At 45.1% G+C, this 19508-nt stretch overlaps 3 protein-coding genes across 8 annotated transcripts; 1 reads left to right on the top strand and 2 right to left on the bottom strand.

Annotated features, from left to right (window-relative positions):
* Positions 1-3: 3 nt before the first annotated feature.
* LOC114431928 (uncharacterized) lies at positions 4-7708 on the bottom strand. Its single transcript, XM_028399647.1, has 11 exons — positions 7506-7708; positions 6129-6231; positions 5977-6046; positions 5252-5533; positions 5065-5178; positions 4870-4984; positions 4675-4784; positions 4454-4590; positions 2757-4018; positions 2600-2677; positions 4-1320 (listed from the first exon to the last, which is right to left on the bottom strand). Exons 2-11 carry the CDS (start codon positions 6209-6211, stop codon positions 1130-1132), a joined length of 2442 nt encoding a protein of 813 aa, XP_028255448.1. The 5' UTR covers positions 6212-6231; positions 7506-7708; the 3' UTR covers positions 4-1129.
* An 18-nt stretch (positions 7709-7726) lies between these two features.
* Positions 7727-9709, top strand: LOC114432483 (group XIIB secretory phospholipase A2-like protein). The gene is made up of 4 exons (XM_028400556.1): positions 7727-8142; positions 8671-8759; positions 9115-9280; positions 9365-9709. The coding sequence occupies exons 1-4, from the start codon at positions 7860-7862 to the stop codon at positions 9481-9483; spliced, it is 657 nt and encodes a 218-aa protein (XP_028256357.1). The 5' UTR covers positions 7727-7859; the 3' UTR covers positions 9484-9709.
* A 158-nt stretch (positions 9710-9867) lies between these two features.
* On the bottom strand, positions 9868-18703 carry LOC114432165 (zinc finger protein 318-like). 6 transcript variants are annotated; one of them, XM_028400204.1, is made up of 6 exons: positions 17134-17232; positions 13396-13866; positions 13181-13315; positions 10620-12227; positions 10409-10496; positions 9868-10153 (listed from the first exon to the last, which is right to left on the bottom strand). In XM_028400204.1, exons 2-5 carry the CDS (start codon positions 13843-13845, stop codon positions 10410-10412), a joined length of 2280 nt encoding a protein of 759 aa, XP_028256005.1. In that variant the 5' UTR covers positions 13846-13866; positions 17134-17232; the 3' UTR covers positions 9868-10153; position 10409. The 6 variants fall into 6 exon arrangements, with proteins under 6 accessions (XP_028256005.1, XP_028255921.1, XP_028255846.1 ...); XM_028400120.1 differs by lacking the exon at positions 17134-17232 and adding an exon at positions 14134-14341; XM_028400045.1 differs by lacking the exon at positions 17134-17232 and adding an exon at positions 14130-14341.
* Between the last annotated feature and the right edge of the window lie 805 nt (positions 18704-19508).

Below are 19508 nucleotides of genomic sequence, written 5' to 3' on the forward strand. Positions count from 1 at the left end.
TCGTCTTTAGTACTATTACTAACTATTTACAACACAACCAGGTGTCACAATAAAATGCACCACAAACTATTTGTGCCAAAAAAAGGTTCCTGTCCACCACAAACTAGAGGAGCGCATCACAGGCCTGACACTTCCAGGGCGAGTCACTCTTCCTGTTGTCCACCTGGAGGCAACGCTTACATTTTTTTGCTGTTCCACAAATGTGCGGACGCATTTGTTTTCATCGGCCAACTGACAGTGCGCTTACTGTGAACATGATCAACCACTAATCGCCACTCTGTTGGATTCAGGAAGCCACGGCTGAAAACAAAAATGAAAACGTGGAACTGGTTTAGGCTCCATAAACTTCTGTTTCTGCTGCGAAACGTGTTCCGTGTGAGTGACGTGCAAATATAAGTATGAAATGTCCGGGCCGAAACGAACTTTGTTCTTGTTCTCCATCTCAGGAACACAAACGGATTTCTCTGTTGTTGTGGAGATGTAACAAGCTTCTGGTTTTTCTTTGAGCGACAGGTGCAAACAGCGGCCATCTGTGAAGCTTTCACAAAGTTCATACATACGATGCAGACAGAGGCAGCTAGATACTCCATATGAGAAGAGGTGACAGCAGCGGTTCCATTGGTCCTTGCGTATTCATTTAGGTTTTTTTTTTATTGTAATATTCATTTCTTTGGAGACTGAGCTGCTCTTATGACATTAAAATAAACCGTGTTTTATTATTTTGGTAAACAATTGTTGTTGTTTTGACTTGTTCATGTTTCCTATACATTACTCACTTTAAACAAAAGTAAGCAGATCAATTTGCTGCAAACTAAAAAGAGAATATAGAAGATATTCTCCTGCATACACGACATGTAGTCCAATAAAACATTTAACTAACACCTGGGATGCATCGAATAGTGTTTGATGACATTGTTTTTATTTTTAAAACAAATAACCAAATGATCTTGTTTATTCTTCCCCCCAAAAAGTGTAGTCACATGGAAAAAAACATAATTTATATGTGCAAAAAAATAGCCATGCATAAATGCAGCTTTGATTGACCACCAAAGGCAGAACACGTCCTACTGCACAGCAGCGTCTTGAGTCTTTAAACGGTCCTTGAGTGGCGTCACCATCACGCTCCCGTTTACACACAGTCCTTCCTCTGTGGTGTCGTCAGTTTAAATGGTAAGTGCTGTGTAGCTGAGTTTCTCACCTGGGCTTCAGTCATACCTGCACAGCTGAGGGTGGAGCCACCTGCTGCCTGTGAGGGGACCGGAGAGAGGTCAGTGGGTCCTCTGGCACATTTCTGCTGCACCATCTGTGGGAGTGTCGAGTCTGAGGAGCAGAACACGACCGATAACATCAACATTTTAACCAATTCACAATCATGTTATGTGTCTAAAAACAGGAACAATAACTTCTCACTGAGCTGTGAGCTCCTCCACAACAACCGGGCTGAGCGAGTGGCCCGTTGCCATCTCTCTACACCAGTGTAATGTCTGTACACACTTTTACACACAGATTTTTTTCATTTATGAAATATTATGGTTTGGCATCTTGTGGACTAATCCATACAGACGGACAGACTGCGCAGGTTGATGTGTCACATTAAGCATTAAGAATCATGCATGCTGCGACTGCCCCAAAGTATCATTTCTAATACAATTTTATATTTTGTAAACACAAAACATGCATCCGAAGATGTTTAACATGAGGACAGTATAGTCATTCACAAAACATTACGGTTGGCATTACTCAGAACAAACCCAGACTCTTTGCAGCAAAGCAGATCAGTACTGATCAATGAATTGGTGCAGTTTCCTCTGTCTGTACTGAATGGTTGGATGGCAGAACAAGCTACAGGACGGAGATTATTATAACATAATAAACACACTTTAACTTAACTAAAGCATCGTCACAGGCGCACTTCAAACTTCTCAGTTACATTGACTGTGTATTTATCCTCATTTTGATCTGCTACTGTGTGTGTGTGTGTGTATTGTTCTTTGATATGCTGCTACTACAACTTCATTTGCCCACGGGGATTAATAAAATAATTCCTAATCTTAATCATTTTGGTAGCTCACTCAGATGACATAAAAACATTGTTCTAGACCAGTGTCAATCAATCTCCTCCGTGCCGTGTCTCCTGTACTTTGAGCGTGTTTAAATAAGAGAGAAAAGTGTGAAAAGAGGGGTTTTACAGGGGTCTTATAACATCTATAATAATTGTAAAACATAAAGCTGACTACATCACGGATTTTCCCTATTGCGGGTTATTTCTTGGGAAAGTAACTCCCACGATAAACAAGGGTCCACTGATGCGAGCGGAGACACTGAGCACTCTCAGCTGCAGTGAATGGGACAGGTCTGGCTCGAAAAACGTAGGTTTTAATGTGCAAGAAGTCACGCAGGTGGGAGTCACTTTGAGTTTGAGTTTGGCCACGTTTGCTGCCATCTTGTGGTGAATTCATACTGTGGACAACAGCACTGGCGGGCCACATATTATTGATTTTATGACAGAGGCTTCTGGCCAGTGAAAACATGAACGAAAAGTCAGACTGATGCATCCCTGGTAAACATTTTAAGCAGGAATGAATGAACAGCTTCATACCTGAGGACTTCTGCTGCTCTCCGTCCTCTTGGTACGGGCTCAGACACAGAAAGAGGGATTTCAGGACTGAACTCGCTGCTACAAAACACAAAAGGACGAGGCGTTAGGAATAAAACTCATCAGGAATTCCTCGTTAGTCTGTGTGGCAGGTTGTTACCTCCAGGGGATGAGAGGCCCGGGGGCTGCTGCTGAACCAGAGCTGCAGATGGATCTGGACCAGGAACCTCAGCAGGGGTATCATTTTCAGGACGAGGACTGTCTTGGGTGCCAGTTCTGACCTGACGCGGCAGAGACGGCTCTGAACTCGAAGTTTTTTGTCTGGAGTCAGGTGACAGAGGTGGAGCAGCAGCAGCGGTCTCTTTCAGAGGGGTTGAAAAAAGGCTGAGGAAGGACGTACCAGAGGTTTTCCTTGGTTCACCTTCATCTGCATCTCTCCTGGTGAGACCTGCAGACTGTGAAGGTTCAGTGAAGTCTGAGGCAGAATCTGGTGTTGGGGTCTCAGGGTCATCAGCGATAAGGCCTGCAAAGAGGCTCTGAAAAGGTCTCTTAGTACCGGTATCTGTCATTTTACTGCTGCGCTCTGCAGACGTCCTCTCTGATTTTACACGCTGTGTTTGCACGTTGAGTCCAGACTGTGTCTTTTTGTAGCGCTGCTCGACCACACCGAGTCCTTCTGCTGCCAAATGATGAGCAGAGAAAGGAAAAGAATTAAACGATGATCGTGCGGCGACGGTCTGAGCAGGGACATGTTTAGAAGCACATGTCTGCTCAGAAGGCTTTGACTCTGTGGGTCCAACAGGAAGAAGAGCATGTGAGTCAGAGCTGAGAGAGGCCGTGCCGTCAGCAGGCAGAGGCCTGCTTTCCTTCATATCTTTGTGTTTGGACTTCTCTGCCTCTGTGACCACAGAAGGCTGTATGGAAGAGAGGTTCTCCTTGTGAACTTTGGTTTTCAGTGACTTCTTCTCATCCTGGTACTCTGAGTGCAGCAGGGGATCGGTGACTTTCTCAGAGTGAGTTAGAGGATAATAGGATAGAGTCTTTGTAGTAGGAGGAGTATGAAATGTTTGGCCTAAAGCAGACTTTTCCACTGATGTACAGGACTTGAGGACAGCCTCCACAGAGTAAGGGGCTTCGCTTTTGTTTGGGGCGCTCGGGGTGGTGTCACAAGTAGTCTGCGGGTCAGAGAGAGATGGACTTCCAGGAGCTGTATAGAAACTAAAGAATGGTCTGGAGAGCTGAGGTCCAAGCATGGCCTCCACCGAGTAACAAACCAGCTCCTCTGAGTTGGGGGTGGCTGATGGAGGGCTGCGAGGCTGGGCGCCGTCTGATGCCGTCTGTGGTGGGATAGCTTCCTCCTGCTCTTCTGCCTGACAGGTTTCCTGCTCGGCACACGTCGCTGTGCTGTTGTAAAAGTTAGGCCTGAAAAATGACAAATACCAGTTAAAGGTTTATTTCAAGTTTGCAACATGTTTGAATTAAAGTGAAATTTTTTGACTGTCTATACAGCAGCAAGAGGAGCACAGCAACTCCCAGAATCCACTGGGCTGGTTGTTGTTTTAAGCAGCTGTTCTGTGCTTACACCATAAGACTCTGTGTCTGTGCTGCGTCTGTTTCTTTTGGGGATCATGGAGTCTGGATCCAGCTCTCCCTCTGTCCATGTGTGGACCAGAGCTTTCCTCTCGAATGATTTTCATCTAAAAGAAACTGGCCGTGCGGTGACTTTGCTTCTGTTTACTGATTCCCCTGCTCTGTCTAAGCAGCTGAAAGTCCAGCATTCAGCTATGAAGTGCAGCTGGAGCGAGGGGCGCCACTGTTCAAAGAATGACAGACTGAGGCACAGGTTTCAGCTCATACCTGAGTGGTTGTAGCAGTAAATCAGGGGTCAGCTTTGCTTCTTTAACTTCTGACGCTGGGTCTGTGCCCACCGGCTGTCCTGCAGGCTCCTGTTGGCCTTTTTTAGCGACTTCACAGAGCTCACTCCGTTTTAATGCCTGTAACGAGGAGACGTGATGCATTTAATTTCAATGTCAGGACACAGCAATGAATGTAAAACAGTTTCTCTCACACACACACACCTGGTCCAGCAGCTGTTTAGTGAGCTCAGTAAGCGGCTCATGGGAAAACCTGCAATCATCGCCCTGAAAACATTTTCCTGTACTGTGGTAGAACTTGCATGGGAAGGACTGTGCAGCTTGGTAAAGGAACTTTTCAGCACGGTGAGATGTTGTTTATGACAGGAAGACACACAGACTGCAGAAGCAAAAGGATATTGTGCATGTATGGGCAGCTCTCCCCTTTAGTGCAGCATTCCTGGACGTAAAATTTGCAGACCTCTTTGAGGAGACCGTTGTAACCCTGAATGTGCTCCAGCTGGCATTCGTCAGCCTGCAAACACACAAACGGAAGGAACATTAGAGGCGCTGCAGGCGGGCGAAGGGACCTGGGGATGCTGTGGTGTGACCTGCCTTGTGGCACCGCCCCCAAACAAAGTGTCGACAAATTAGCCGTCCATCCACCAACAAAGCATTCTGGTCCATGAACTCCTGAGTCATGGAAAATGTACGCTTGTGTTTCACATCCTGAAAGGAACAATGAAGAGAAGAGTGAGATGACAGAATAACTGAATATTCAAAGCAGCCGGCGGCTTCTTACCCGCGCATCATCGAAGGGTTTTTTATAGCGGCCTCCGTCGCCGCGAGCATGTCTCCCCCTCTCCGTCCTCTGATGCCAGTTTCTCCGCCCCTCTGGGTGTCGTTGTTTTTTCACTTTACAGTTGTGTATGTTTTTGTTATTCTGACCTTTGTGACATCCGGCCTTGTGGCCTTCGTTTTCATAGTGAAAAACTTTCTTGTTGTAGCCAGGTGCACTCTCTCCATCAGCGCTCTGTGTGCGGTGGTGTTTATTGAAAGACAGCTGACCTTGGTTATGACGCTTCTGTGGAAAAAAAAAATGGCGGGGAATAAAATTTAAGGAAAGGCACGTCAGCTTAGAACTTTTTAACCTTGAACCTAATCACAAATCTGCAAACTTTAAAATACAGACACAACATTTTAGCATTAATTAAGATAAAATAAGCTCAAATATGAATATTTTCCGAATCAGAAACACTTTATTAAGCCCTAAACATACTCAGAAACAGGTTAGAAATATAAAAATAAGGTAAAACAGCAAGTATTAAAATAAAACACAATTCTAAACAATAACAAACATTCAAGTTCTGGTTTATTATTTCATCTGTCAATATGTCTAATCTTTGTTCATGCTTATCAGAAAATGTCTCTATATACAGTACATATGTGTAGTTTTATTCATATATTTATTATATGTGTTTACACAGGTGGTTGTGGCTGATCAGTCAGTTTAAAACACAGGCTGACCTTGTGAAAACCCGCCTGCTCAGCTTCTGTTTTCCTCTTCGTGCCTCTTGCTCCATCCTCAGTATTGTTGCTATAAAACAAAATCCATGAGTGAGGATCCAGAGGAGCCACAAAGTCTGAACGTTAGCCGCGATAAACGCATCGTGTCATACCGATGTGTGACTGCAGGCTGTTCGGGAGTCCTGATATCGTCACGGGAGGCACACAGTTTAGTGAACAAGTTTGCAAACGCCATTCTATTTTTGTGTGTTCCACCTTATTATAAAAGACATGAATAAAACTTATACAAGTTATCTTTAGATCAGCTAGCTGCAGGCGTTGTTGTGCTAGCTGTGTGTGCTAGCTAACAAATGCGCGTCGTAACGCGGATTAAACAAGATAAAAGATGTTTCGGTCTAAATATATTTGCATTTTATAAACGCAAAATTGTTCAAAAAGCTTCCAGTGATACAGCTGATGCAGCTGACACCGCGCTGAGCCGTCCCTCACATGTTTCTTTCAGGCATCACTTCGTTTACCTTTACTTCCGCGATTAACTCATACGTCACCTTCCTGGGTCCTACCAACTATAAACAGAACGCGGGGGTGGGGACCAGGACACTTTAGGCCGCCTAGCGGTAGAAATCCGCATCGTCTGAAGTACGTGGTGACTTTCAGAGAAACGGGAGTGTCCCGGGTTCAAACTATCGAGAGTTAAGTAAAGAAATTAACTCGTTTTAAGATGATCACTCACACACATTTCCGGCACCCCCCCCGGCTATTTGTCCAACAGCTCTGAGTTGATATCAGGACTGAAACGAGAGATTTTCCCTTTTGCGAGTCAATTCATTCAAATAACAAACAAACATGTCACTTCATATAATAAAATTCATAATAAATGTGTTCATTTTGCTTTGTATATTTTACTTTCCACTTAAAATGACTTATTTATACACATCTCCATCAATACTCTACATTGGAGTAGTATTAATTTACTGTTGATTCATATTATACTTGGCATTTATTTTACCTTTGGATAAGATGGTAATTTACTATTAAATACATTTTACAAGATTTACTTTGTTTACATTTAATATATTTTTTTGTTATAATAGGTGCATTTTACGTTCTGTTTTTATTAATATATCAGGTTGTAGCCTTAAATAATACATGAATTAAGTTTCTATTTTTAAATGAGTTTATATTGAACAAGAAAACAATTCAAATTATTAAACTGCAAATGTATAATTCTACTTTTTGAATGATTTGATTCAATGTTTTCTTGTGAATTCCCATATATTCTAAGGATATATATATAGTCAATTCTAAGTAAATCTTAAACTTAATATTCTCATAAATATTTCCAGATTTAATTGATTTGTTGTTGTTGTTGTTCCCAGCACCTGCAGAATGGGTTAGAAAGAAACAGACTTTTGATTTTAAAATCTTTAGAGCAGGCTCAGTCTGAGAGTCACAGTCTGAAACAGGCGTATGACCTAGATAACCATTTTATGAAGATCAATCAATCAATCAATCAATCAGTCAATCACCTCCCTGGCAGCTTCCGTTGCTTCGAACCCCAAAACAAACGTCATCTTATCAGATTCACTCGTCAGGCCGCTGATAGAAACCGGAGGAACAGACTGATGCTCTCTGATTTGACCAACCTGTCCAACCTGTTAAACCTGAAATTAAAGGGTTGCGTGTAATTGAATCAGCAGTGAACACACACACATCCGTCAGCAGCAATGATAACAGCTCAGGCCGCAGAGACGAGATAGAAGCTGGACTTTGTTCCTCCACATACGAGGCCGTTCCTGCTCAAAGTTCAGGTCACACACACAGTCTGAGTGCTTCCTCTGTGAGTTTCTCCTCTTCACTCTGTTCACACACTGAGCTGCAGGATGACCCGTCGGGCTCTTCTCTCTGCCCTCCTGCTGCTCCTGCTGGGCCTGATCAGCCGTGGTGCTCTCAGTCAGGAGGCTGAGGATCCCGCAGCAGCAGCAGCAGCAGCACCACCACCTCCTCCACCACAGCCAGACCAAGCCTCTGAGGCGGAGGATGAGACCGATGAGTGGGGCATGAACTCCATCAGAGGAAGCTTTGAGGCCGTCAGCGGCTACTTTGACTCGATGCTGGAGTTCATGGGTGGACGTGATGGTGTGTGCCAGTACCGCTGCAGATACGGTAAGTGTCACAAATGTATGAATGAAAAAGACAGAGGAGAGTCTCAGAGGCCATGAAACAGACGGTCTCTCACAGCAGAAATGATCCAGAGGATGTTTTTTTTTTTTAAAGTTCAACTAAGAAGAAAACTCTGCCTCCCATTCTTTATCCACACTGCACCATTCAAGCTTTATCAACTGAACATATCTTCCTGTTCTGCCTCGTTTATGTCCAGAATGTTGACGCCACATCTTCACACACACCACTTTGTTGTCACAGATATACTTAGCCACACATGATCTTGGCTACCTTCACCTCTCCTCACACTTCTCTTTGCAGACGACACTCTAAAACTGATCAACAGCGTAATCAATGCTCTGGTAGTAGTTCTTAGTCAGGCTGTTAATTAGTTGTAAATGATTCCACTTATCACGGCTGTTATCTGGGTGAGGTTGGAGATGGACTGTGGCCTGTGTGTGAGAGGACAGACTGACAAATGTGTCAGATACCAAACGAGAAAACCTTGTTCTTTATCTTTCTGTTGTCCAGGTAAAGCTCCTCTTCCTCGTCCGGGCTACCAGATGCCCGAACCTAATGGATGCAGCTCCTACTTCTTTGGTCTTCCTGTTCCAGAAGGGGTGAGCTTCTTCTTCTGTTCCTCTGTTCATTATCAATACTGGAATAATCTTTTAATACTCAGATCAAAAGTTGGATCTCCCGTCCTCGGTAACTGTAAAAGAATCACAGAGTTCGGACAAACTTTTTAAAAAATTAGAGAAACATGTATGAAATTAAGTAAAACACAAGTCTTGCTTTACAAATTTTAAACAAATTTAAATTTAGCCAAACAAGATTTTTTGGCTAACAGCATGTGAGAGATCAGTGATGTGAAACTGATCCCTGAAATCCAGGATCAGCTCCATCACAAACATCATAAACCACTGTCGCTATATTAGAGAGCTGATGCACTAATGGCCTCCTCTGCTGTGTCAGATGGACATGGGCATCCCCGCCATGACCAAGTGCTGCAATCAGCTGGACATGTGTTACGACACCTGCGGCTCCAACAAATACCGCTGCGACTCCAAGTTCCGCTGGTGCCTCCACAGCATCTGCTCCGACCTGAAGAAGAGTCTGGGCTTCGTGTCCAAAGTGGAAGGTCGGTGACCCGTCGACCATTTCTTTTACTGAGATCTTCACCGACTGTCCTTCATCTTTCTGCCTCTTCTTCCTCTCTCCTCAGCATGTGAGACAGTGGCGGACACCTTGTTCAACACGGTGTGGACTCTGGGCTGCAGACCCTACATGAACAGCCAGAGGTCGGCCTGCTACTGTCAAGGAGAGGAGAAAGATGAACTTTAAGTGTTTATAGGAGTGCCCGGTGCTGCTGGGTCAGGTGGACGTGGCTGACTGAGTAATTTATTTGGAGGCTTTTGCTTTTGTTTTGTTTTCTGTTAGTCAGAGAAGTCGTATTAGCTTCAGTGATTTTATTCCATGATCTGGTGAACGATGCACTGAGTCCACTGGTGTGTGTCTGTAAAGTGTGTTACCATTTCAGATGAATAAATGTTATACAAAACAAATGGAACAGTTTCATATTAGTACAGTTAATCCACCAAATAACAACCAACCAACCATCACTGCATCATCCACGACCATCACTGCATCATCCACGACCATCACAATGAGAGTGACAACAGTTCGCAGTTTGCAAAGACGTCTTTACTGTGTGTAAACAGCCAGTTGTGGTGACTGTAACTTCTTCTACAGGCTGAAACATTATAAAATATTGTTTCATTGAGTTTGTTAATAACTCAATAACACAGTCTACAAAATATATATTTTATAATCACATATGTACAGCTACAAAGAACTGCAGAGATTAAATGAATAAAACAAAACAAAATACTCTGATGATGTTTCAAGATGATTCAGTAGAAAGGAGGAAGTGAAACTCTAAATGATGCAGTAACACTGAACTGCATGAATGGAACCAGGTTCAGGTAGAAGACAATCCACCGTCCACAGAACTCTGGGTAAAAAAGAGAAGACACACACACACAGCTGTGTTTATATCACCACGCCGCTCAGTGTCAGCTGCAGAGATTATTCAACAGATACAAATACTTTATATTTAAAGTAGATATTCAAGTTTACTGAATGAGCTGATCTGGTTTTCTCAGGCAGCTCGTCCCATAACTTAGAGGCTCTGTCGTCTTTAAGTATCAGATCCAGTTCCTGGAGGAACACCGACAGCAGACACTGATGATGAACACACTGAACTTACTTTAACTGATCTCAGAGGCCAGAGAGTGAGCCGGCTGCATGACACCAAAGCGTGGGAGCTTCTTCATCTTCTGGTTAAAGGCTTCAAGCTGGAAAGAAAGTGGAAAGTGAGTTGATACAGAAGACTGTCGAGCTGTGGGTTCATTTTATTTTTTTTAATCACAATAAAAAGTCCTGCATGGAAACACCACACCAGAATCAAAACAACAAACCTTCTTCCTCAGGTTAGCCTTTATCTCCTCCTCTGTCAGCGGCCGTTTCTCCTCCTCCAGCTGCTGTTTCTCCTTCACTGTCAGCGGCCATTTCTCCTTCACTGTCAGCGGCCATTTCTCCTCCTCTGTCGGCGGCCATTTCTCCTGCTCCAGCTGCTGTGTCTCCTCCTCTGTCAGCGGCCATTTCTGTGGCTGCTTTGTCTCCTCCTTTCGTGGTGGCTTCCTCATTCCTAGCTGCGGTTTCTTCTTCTTCAGCTGTGTGAACTGTTTCTTCTTCTTCTTCTTCTTCTTCCCCTTATTTTTCTTTTTCTTCTTCTTCTTCCCCTGTTCAGCACGTGTCGCCTGTTTTGCTGCCTTCACCGGGCCTTTCTTTTTATTCAGAGCTCTATTCAGAGCTTTATGTTGTGTTGGGTTATTTTGGAAAGGTTTCCTCTGACAGATCTGGCGGTTGATCAGCTCTGGGTTGATGACTGTCAGGGAGCGTGAACCAGAAGCCGATCCGGTTTGACCTTCGCTCTTGCACAGGTCTGGATGAACTCCAGAACTGATGTTGTCATGAAAAGCTGTGGGATAAGGATAAATTGCATCAGATGGGGCCACGGTGCCAGGAAAGACATGGTGTGGGTACGAATATCCGCCAGGATTGATAGTGTATGTCCAGTAGGAGTACGTAGAAGCATTGTAGGAGGCGCTGTGGGGGTTGGGGTAACAGGGGTACTGAGACAAACTGTAATCTGGGTACACAGAGGCAGCAGAGTGATGAGGAAGAGCTTGGTTCTGTAGATAAGGATGCTGATAAGTTTGTTCAGAGTCCGTTGCGTCTGTGAGTCTCTGTGCTCTGTGTCCACTCCTCTGTTCTGCAGGACCCCTGCGCTCACAGTTTGGTTTGGAGTCCCTGCTATGAGAGCGGCGACGCCGTGAAGGGCTTGGACTGCGACTCCTAGAGGTGGATCTTGAGGAGGAGGAGGATGAAGAAGAGCGGGATGAGGAGCAGGAGGAGCAGGAGGAGGATGAGGAGGAGGAAGAGGAGGAGAAGGATTTACTGTGTTCGATGTGGGAGCGCCTCTTCTCCCTCTCCTGCTCCACTGAGCCGTCTGTGCTCGGCCATCCTTCGTTCTTCTTCCCGTACAGCCTCTCTTGAGTGCGGTCTGCTAGTTTGCTCATTTCTTCCACCTCCAGACTCAATCCCAGAGATTTGAGAACATTCTGCAGCTGTTCCTGCCGCTCATCCACCTTTGGCTGTGCTTCTTCCTCTTTTCTCTTCTTCACTACCTGCGGAGACTTAGATCGAGGACGCGGTCTTCGTTTGCCCTTCTTTTCCTCAGCGCTGGGCCTCTCGATGATGTTCGGCTCTCGACTGGGCGGCTCAGTCTTTATCTCTGTGCTGTGGTCAGGCAACAAAGCCTCACTGGACTGACTGTTCATGATCTCCTGACACGATGGAGGGTCCTCTCTGTCATCATTGAGAATTCTGCTGAGCATGTCGATGTCCACTCCTTTGTTTAGCACGCTGAGGAAGCGCTGGAAGCCCTGATGCTGGCTGTTCTCCTTCTTTGCTTGTGGAGGAACATCGAGGAACATGGAGGAACTTGGTGTGACATCAGGGCCCTGAGTGAGATCAGATACAAAGAGAACATTACAACATCGGTCATGATACAATGTCTGCTTTTTGGGTCACACTGCTTCTCCAGATATTTTTTTCTGCCCCTCCTAAAGAGGTGCTGCTGAGAGCATCCTGTCCAGCTGCATCACTGTGTCGTACGGAGCCTGCACCGCCACCTGCAGGAAGGCGCTTCATCGCATAGTGACAGCAGCTGAGAGGATCATCGGCGTCCCTCTCCCCTCCCTCCAAGACCTCTACGACAGCCGTCTCACCCGAAAAGGCCCTCCGCATCACAGGAGACCCCACCCACCCTTCACACCGCTTCTTCAGTCTGCTGCCATCAGGAAAGAGGCTGCGCAGCCTCCGGGCCAGGACCAGCAGACTGAGGGACAGCTTCATCCACCAGGCTGTCAGGAAGCTGAACTCTCTCCCTGCTGTCCAGCCACCAGCCACTTTACCCCTGTGCATTCTCTCTGCACCATAGTCAGTTCATACCGGTCTCATATAAGCTGCTAATAAGTTCTTAGTTTACATCTATGTCAACTTGCACTATTACCATCCTTTGCACTCTTGCTGCACAGTTCCCTTCATTTTTGTGCCTTGTATTTTGTGTGTGCCTCATTGTAGGTACATTTTTACACCTTATATTTATTCTTTATGCTTGGGTTCTTAGTTATATGTTGTGGAGTTGAGAGTAACACAATTTCACTGTATGTCCAGCACATAGTGAAGGGTGAGGAAGAACAACCACTTTTTAAAATATACATTATTGACTGAAATCCTGGATGTCCGGGTTTTCTACCAGGACTTAAATGGAGCATGTATTTTTGAGCCTGTGTGGTTTCAGCTTTCTGTGTTACAGTAGCTCTTCTTTACGTCTGTCTATTTTCTGATATTATTGTGTTTTATTAGTATGCACTTATGAAGCATTATAGAAAATCCCAACAGTCTTACTGACCTGCTCACAGTTGACTGGTAGACCATGGGGGTCACTACATCTCTGCTTCATTAGTGCCTTGACTCTGAGCTGCAGGGGATGGGGCGCCTGTAGTCTGGATGAGCTCCTCCTCTCCTGAGGTGACCGGTCCTGAACCTTAAAGGAGACAAAAAGCAGTGTGTTTGCTGGAGAGTTGCTACAAACTGAAAATAAACAGTCAAAGTCAACGTTTTCACCTGTGAGAGGAAGCTGTGAGGATGTTGTAGTAAGATCGTCCTCACTCTGTCTCTGAGAGTCCCATCTGTCTGCTCATCACAGGAAACACTTGTGGGCGATGTCGTATCGTTTGCAAACAGTCCGATAGTCTTTATGACGAGGGCTGCTTTCTTATGCAGGATCTGTTCCTCGATCTCTCTGAGCCTTTCCATCTTACTCTCCAGCTCCTCCTCTTCCTCAGCCGTCTCCAGGGGCTCTCCGTCCGGGTCCTCTGCGTCCTGACTGTAAACCTCCTCAGAGGGGGGATCTTCCCATCCTGTGCTGCTGTTATGCGGCTCAAACTCAGTGGGTGTTGAGTATCGACAGTAAGTGTCCCAGTCACTGTTGCTGTTAAATCCAGCAGTCTGCAGGTGTGGGTCCACATGTCTCTGCAGCCTTTCTATAGCATATAACCACTCATGTGGATTCATTGTACAGTCTCCTTATGAAGTCTGTGGAGCAGGGTGGAGAGATAAATGTGGGTTAACTACACAACACAGTGTCTCCTTAAATAACACAATGTTAAAAGCTTTTTCTGTTCAACAAGCCCACAACTGCTAGCTAAAATATTAGCATTAGCTTGCATAATAAACACGTCACACACCAAAACTAAGTTACACTATAAAGCTGTCATTATTGGAGGAAACACTATAGGAAAACTAGCTTTATCGTGTTTATATATATAGACTAGCATAGCGGCTAACGCACTGTTTACCTACTATTTCTGCTCAAAAAACCTTCTTCTTCTGTCACGTCGCGGAGAAGATGTTTTTCTGACCGCCTGACGAAAGTTAAAAAATGACATTAATTTGTCTCAGATATGAAACAGAGCCGTAATTTAAATTAAAAAAAGCCTCCATTGCAGAATAGATGACACCAGGCTACACTTTCAGGTTCTGCGGCGCTGATCACGGGGCGCTGTGAGCGGCGCCCCCTGCCGGACGGAGGACCGGCACTGCAGGGATAAAAACAGGAGGCCGTGGTGACCTGCAGCTACACAGAACAAACTCAAATCCGGCCCGCACCATGATGTCCAAAACATATATGATCCGCCCAAATATGTTTTTGTAAATGTAATATTTTTACTTTATCTTATAAAAGTAAAGTACGCACAACATTCCAATGAATAAAACCAGTCCTACTGACACAAATGATTTATTTTGTGCAGAAAAAATAACAGCAAAGGTTAAAAGGTAGGCGCTCCTACTCAGGCCACTCGTGGTGAGAGAGTTCAGCTCAGAGCTTAAATTGTTGTACGGCTGTGAACGATAAAGGTGTTTCAAACTGAAAAAGAGAGTGGATGGTGAGCACAGTTTTAAAGATGGACACAGCAGGAAATCTTGTGAAGAAAACAAGACTGACTAAACCTGGAGAAGGGTCAGGGAGACCAGGGGGGAAAAATGAGGCTACAGAGGAGGCTAACATCTTAGCAATACAGTCAAATTCGTGAAGAGAACCAATAATGAGAGAGAACCACTGCAGCAACATGACCTTTTGTTTCTCCTTTCTATGGGGTTGTACTTGTAGTTTTTTTTAAACTTACACACAGCTGTTCCACTCAGTCGTCTTTTACCCCTCCGTTCATGCTAGTCTCATTATGTCCCATTCAAGTGTCACTCAGAAACTGACCAGGACTCTGAAACTCATTCGATGAAACATTTTCCTGCACATTAATGTAATGAAACAACTCTTCCTCATTGTTTACTTTAAATAACTATGTTTAATGTGATGCAGTTAATATATTTATACATCTGCAAACAGAAACAGAATCTACACCAGCAGAAGCCTCAGTGTTTTGTAGCCACGGCATTTTTCTTGAGAAGGACTCCTACAGAAAGTCACAACAAGTCCAGGTTTGACTGCCTGTAAATGGACATACAGCGGTTTCAAACCGATACAAAACAAAATCCAGAATACTGACGGGGTGGGAATGGGACACCATCTATAGGTGACACCACCTGTAGGTTTGTCATTTGCTTCTGATCAGGCTGAATGAAAGAGTTCAAAACCATGTCCCAGAAGGTCGAGCGGCTCAGACTTCATCCGGGCTGCTTGGTTTCAATAACCTGCAAACATCTGGGCCTCGACAGCTGTTTGGATTTCTGTTGAGTGTTCAGGGGTTGGATGGCGTTCACGCCCGGCAGGTTGAAAGGTGGATTATTCATGTGTGGAGGGAGAAGGTTCCTCTGAGCGAGCATGTTGGGTAAAATGTTCAGAGGTCGCACTCCGGGGTAGGGGAAGATAGGAGGGCCGTGAGGCAGGAAAATCCTGGGTCCGATGTGAGGGGGCCACAGAGCAGGCAGGGCTGGAGGAAGGACTGGAGGGAGCGATGAAGACAGCGCTGGAGGAAGAGCTGGGGGTATGGGTGGGGGCAGACCTTGGTACTGAAGCGGTAAATGGCTGACAGGGGAGTATGTTGGCATGGCAGGAGCAGGAGGAGGTTCGGACACAGTGTACGCTGAGTCTGGAGAAAAGGCTTGTAACGCAGCTGCACGCTCCTCGGCGTTAGCGTCGCGTGTCTCAGTGTCCTGTAAAGAGCTGCTGCTCTGGTCGAACACCTCAGACACCTGTTCTTGATGCCCCTCTGTGTCCCTCTGAGCACTATGTGAGTCTTTATTTGTGTAATAGTCCCGGGGTAAAGGGCTGAAACTTGATCGACCTGATGAGGAACTACTTTGCCGTTTGGGAGAAAACGCTCGCCGTGTTCCACTTTCCTGACTCGTTTTGTGCCCCCAGTCGCCGTCCCTCTTCCCGTACAGCCGCTCCTGGATTCGATGTGACATTTGCCCGAGCTCTTCAAATCCTAAGTCCAGTCCAATGGCCTGTAAGACGTCCTGCATCTGCCTGCACTTGTGCTCATCCTCTGCTGTCAGCGTCATCGTTTCCACCGCCAACGGTGGAGACCTGCTGTCAAACAGGCTCTGCCTGTCATTGCTTCTCTGCAGAGGCCTTCCTTCAGACAGACAGACCTGCTGCGGACTGAGCGACCTGTGACGAGGCTGTGGAGACACGGGCCTTTGGGATCCCTCACTCTTGCCCCAGCAGTGGTTCTCGTGGTGGCTTCCCTGTTGCCTCTCAGGCCACGGACGCTCTGCAGGGTTCGGGTGAGGCCCGGGGGATCGGGGCCGACTGTTGACTCCTGCAGAGCTCTGAGTCACTATCTTGGTCAAAAAGTCGACGTTCACGCCTTTGTTGAGCACATCGAGGAAACGCTGGAAGCCCTTGGAAAACTTGTCCTCAGACACACTGACACTCTGGGCGGTGATGTCACTTTCAAAAGACTGACGGGAAACACACAGAGTTTATGAAGTTTGACAGGTGTGTAAGATGTTGTTGCCATCAAATCTGAATCATCTGGGCTATTGTCTATTGTGTTGTGAGTATCAGTGTAGATCTGATTGTATCTGGCCGTAATCTTACTAACAGAAAAATGCTTTCTGGCCCTCACAAACCTTGAACGGCAGACATCGTGCCATGTCAATCTGAGAAAAAAATCCCAGCCAATATGTGTAATATAACGTCTGCGGTGATTCTTGTTCAGGACTTATTTGAATTCCCCGAAGATGTTTCATAACTCCTCCAAGTGGCTTCCTAACACACCTGTTCATTCACCGGAGCTGTTTTTACTCTTCATCTGATAAACAACCTAAAACTAACAGGAACCAGTGTGTTAATGGAGGCGAACTGGTTTCCACCATGAAAACGTGAACTGTACCCACCTGTCCACTCGATCCATTCAGCAGAGTCCTGTTGTGATGAGCGTCCTCATACATGGAGGAGGTAGACGGGCTGTCAGTCCTCCTTCTGGATGTGCTATAACTCTGTTTACCATAAAAAAAGACCATAAGGGAGATTAGAGATTAAACTTTGTACACCAACATCTACACAGAGTGTAAATCCTGACTAACTGTTGTAGTGTGATCCGGCGACCGTGCTCTCTCCTGGCTCCTTTCACCACCGTCTCCGTCTCCGTAGCACCCAGACTGCTGTCGGTACGCTACATCATCATCATCATCGTCACCGTCGTCATAGCGCCTGTATGTAAACTCTTCATGTTGATGCCTGTGTCGCGTCTCCTGAGGTGTTTTCCTGTAGTTGTACTCTTCTTCTCTTGGTGATGTGTTTCTGTAATCCTTGGGTTCGTGTGCACGTGAAGAACCGTCTGACAGCTGTCTGTATGTTTTCCCCTGAGGCTCACTCCTGTATCTGTAGTCACGTTCGTCCTCCTCTGCGAACCTCGGCCGTTTCTTTTCATCCCAGCTAGGTGAAGACATGCGCCTCCTCACCGGGCTCTTTCTTCTCCAGTCTCTGTTCGAAGGCTCCTTACTGTACAGCCTCTTAGGCGAGTCACTGTACTCTCTGCTTCTGCTCGTCCTCTCCGGACTTCTTCGTCCATCCATGCTGTACTTAACGTGGGAATCCCACTGTCGGTCCCTGTGAGGCTCACGCCTTTCTTCCCTCCTCTCGCCATGTTCTTCCCTGTGTCTTCTGTCGTCATATTCATACCGTGAACTTCTGTCACTGGGCTGCCATCGCTGGCTGTACTCAGACCTGTTTGTGTACATCTCCTCCTTTAAAATAGCTGAAAGAAAGAATAACAGGTAAAGAGTGGTGTATAGATTTTATAGAAATAGAAAGACAACCTTGGATCAAGACTGGAATTTAAATGATTAATTAATAAAATCAAGGTAAAAATGTGAACATAAAATGGCCAAAGATAATCTACGTTATAATCTCACATCACTTTAAAAATATGCAGAATTAAAGGTATAAAGTATCATTTATTGATGAGATGTGCATCGACAGATTGTCTTTTAAAACACCTGCTCTGTTATCAGTTGAAATGTTAGTGAATACCTCCACTCTCCTGCGACCTCGCTAAACATTAGCATGCTAGCTCACAGCTAGCACAGCGCATTTAGCTACATAGCCAGAGGGGAACAGATAGCACAACTATAAATATTGACAGCGATTATTTTATTACTGAAACTAAAGCATCTGTAGAATAAACTTTGTAGGGTTGCCGTTTAGATAAACCAGCTAAAGTGCCGCTTTAGGTTTAACCTACTTAGCAACTGTGGAGCAACATCCTTAAAAAATTACCGTTTCCGTTTGACGGCTCTGCTTTCCGTAAGGGGAGGTCCGACCCACCGAGGGCGAATATTACCAACGGAAAATACTCAAACTCTGCTCGGCATTTTCTAAAAAAGGCTCACGGACAACAAAGTGCAGAGCTTTCAGCTAACAGTTCAACGAAATGTGTCTCTTCTTCTTCAGGCTGTTTGGTTGTCTGCCTCCTCCACGTAGGCAGAGGGTTTGATGTGGCGCCCCCTGCTGGACGGAGGGTGAACAGCCGGCTGCTGAAATTAAAATCCACAATGAAAAACATGTAGATCCAAACACACTTTAAGGTTTTATTAATGTCATTACATAAAATTTGGATTTTGTAAAACTGCGTATTTTATTCTTTTGTACTCTATTTTATTAGTTTGATTGTTGCCTAGCAGCAGCTCTTCACCCTCTTTCTTCTTCTTCTTCTTATTCTTCCGTACGTTTTGTGGCGCAGCGTATCTTCAGCATACATTGACCGATTTCAGCCATTCAATTATCAAAATGTTCATCTCACACAGGACATTCCGGGTCAAAAAATTATAATTTTTCAAATATTAAGCAATTTCGGTGTCATTTTTTTAACATGGGAGTCTGAGAGAGCCCTTCAACGAGGGTCATCTGCCAAATGTATCTCCTCCTACAAATTTCAAGCTACAGACTCCTCATTAGATGCTGCTCTATCAAACTTGTTATTTTTTTTATCCCATCAGGATGTCAGACTGTATAATCGCTTATAGATACACAGATTATACACATCTTTTTCTTAGATGCAAGATGGAGGGAAAAAATGATGGGAACTGGTGCTCCCAAAACAATAAATATTTATGTATTCAGACATACACAACAGGTACCAAATGTACCTTATACCATACCAAACATATACAAGTTGTTTATTTCTAACACAAGCAGAAAATATGGATGATACAATAGCCTCCAAGGAGGCCAGGACAGAGGCTAACATGTTAACATTTGACACCAAACT

Source organism: Parambassis ranga, chromosome 1 (assembly GCF_900634625.1).
Source record: "Parambassis ranga chromosome 1, fParRan2.1, whole genome shotgun sequence".
NCBI classification, from domain to species: Eukaryota; Metazoa; Chordata; class Actinopteri; family Ambassidae; genus Parambassis; species Parambassis ranga.

What these genes read in the sequence shown, in the direction of transcription:
- LOC114432165 (XM_028400204.1), bottom strand. Translation starts at nt 13,845, where the DNA reads ATGAATCCACATGAGTGGTTATATGCTATAGAAAGGCTGCAGAGACAT. An exon ending in CTCACAGCTTCCTCTCACAG is followed by an intron (nt 13,316 to 13,395) that starts GTGAAAACGTTG and finishes GTCTCCTTTAAG; the next exon opens with GTTCAGGACCGGTCACCTCA. An exon ending in AGGCTAACCTGAGGAAGAAG is followed by an intron (nt 10,497 to 10,619) that starts GTTTGTTGTTTT and finishes CTTTCTTTCCAG; the next exon opens with CTTGAAGCCTTTAACCAGAA.
- LOC114432483 (XM_028400556.1), top strand. Translation starts at nt 7,860, where the DNA reads ATGACCCGTCGGGCTCTTCTCTCTGCCCTCCTGCTGCTCCTGCTGGGC. An exon ending in GTCTTCCTGTTCCAGAAGGG is followed by an intron (nt 8,760 to 9,114) that starts GTGAGCTTCTTC and finishes CTGCTGTGTCAG; the next exon opens with ATGGACATGGGCATCCCCGC. An exon ending in CTTCGTGTCCAAAGTGGAAG is followed by an intron (nt 9,281 to 9,364) that starts GTCGGTGACCCG and finishes CTCTCTCCTCAG; the next exon opens with CATGTGAGACAGTGGCGGAC.
- LOC114431928 (XM_028399647.1), bottom strand. Translation starts at nt 6,211, where the DNA reads ATGGCGTTTGCAAACTTGTTCACTAAACTGTGTGCCTCCCGTGACGAT. An exon ending in CTAAACAGCTGCTGGACCAG is followed by an intron (nt 4,591 to 4,674) that starts GTGTGTGTGTGT and finishes TCCTCGTTACAG; the next exon opens with GCATTAAAACGGAGTGAGCT. An exon ending in GGGCCTCTCATCCCCTGGAG is followed by an intron (nt 2,678 to 2,756) that starts GTAACAACCTGC and finishes TGTGTTTTGTAG; the next exon opens with CAGCGAGTTCAGTCCTGAAA.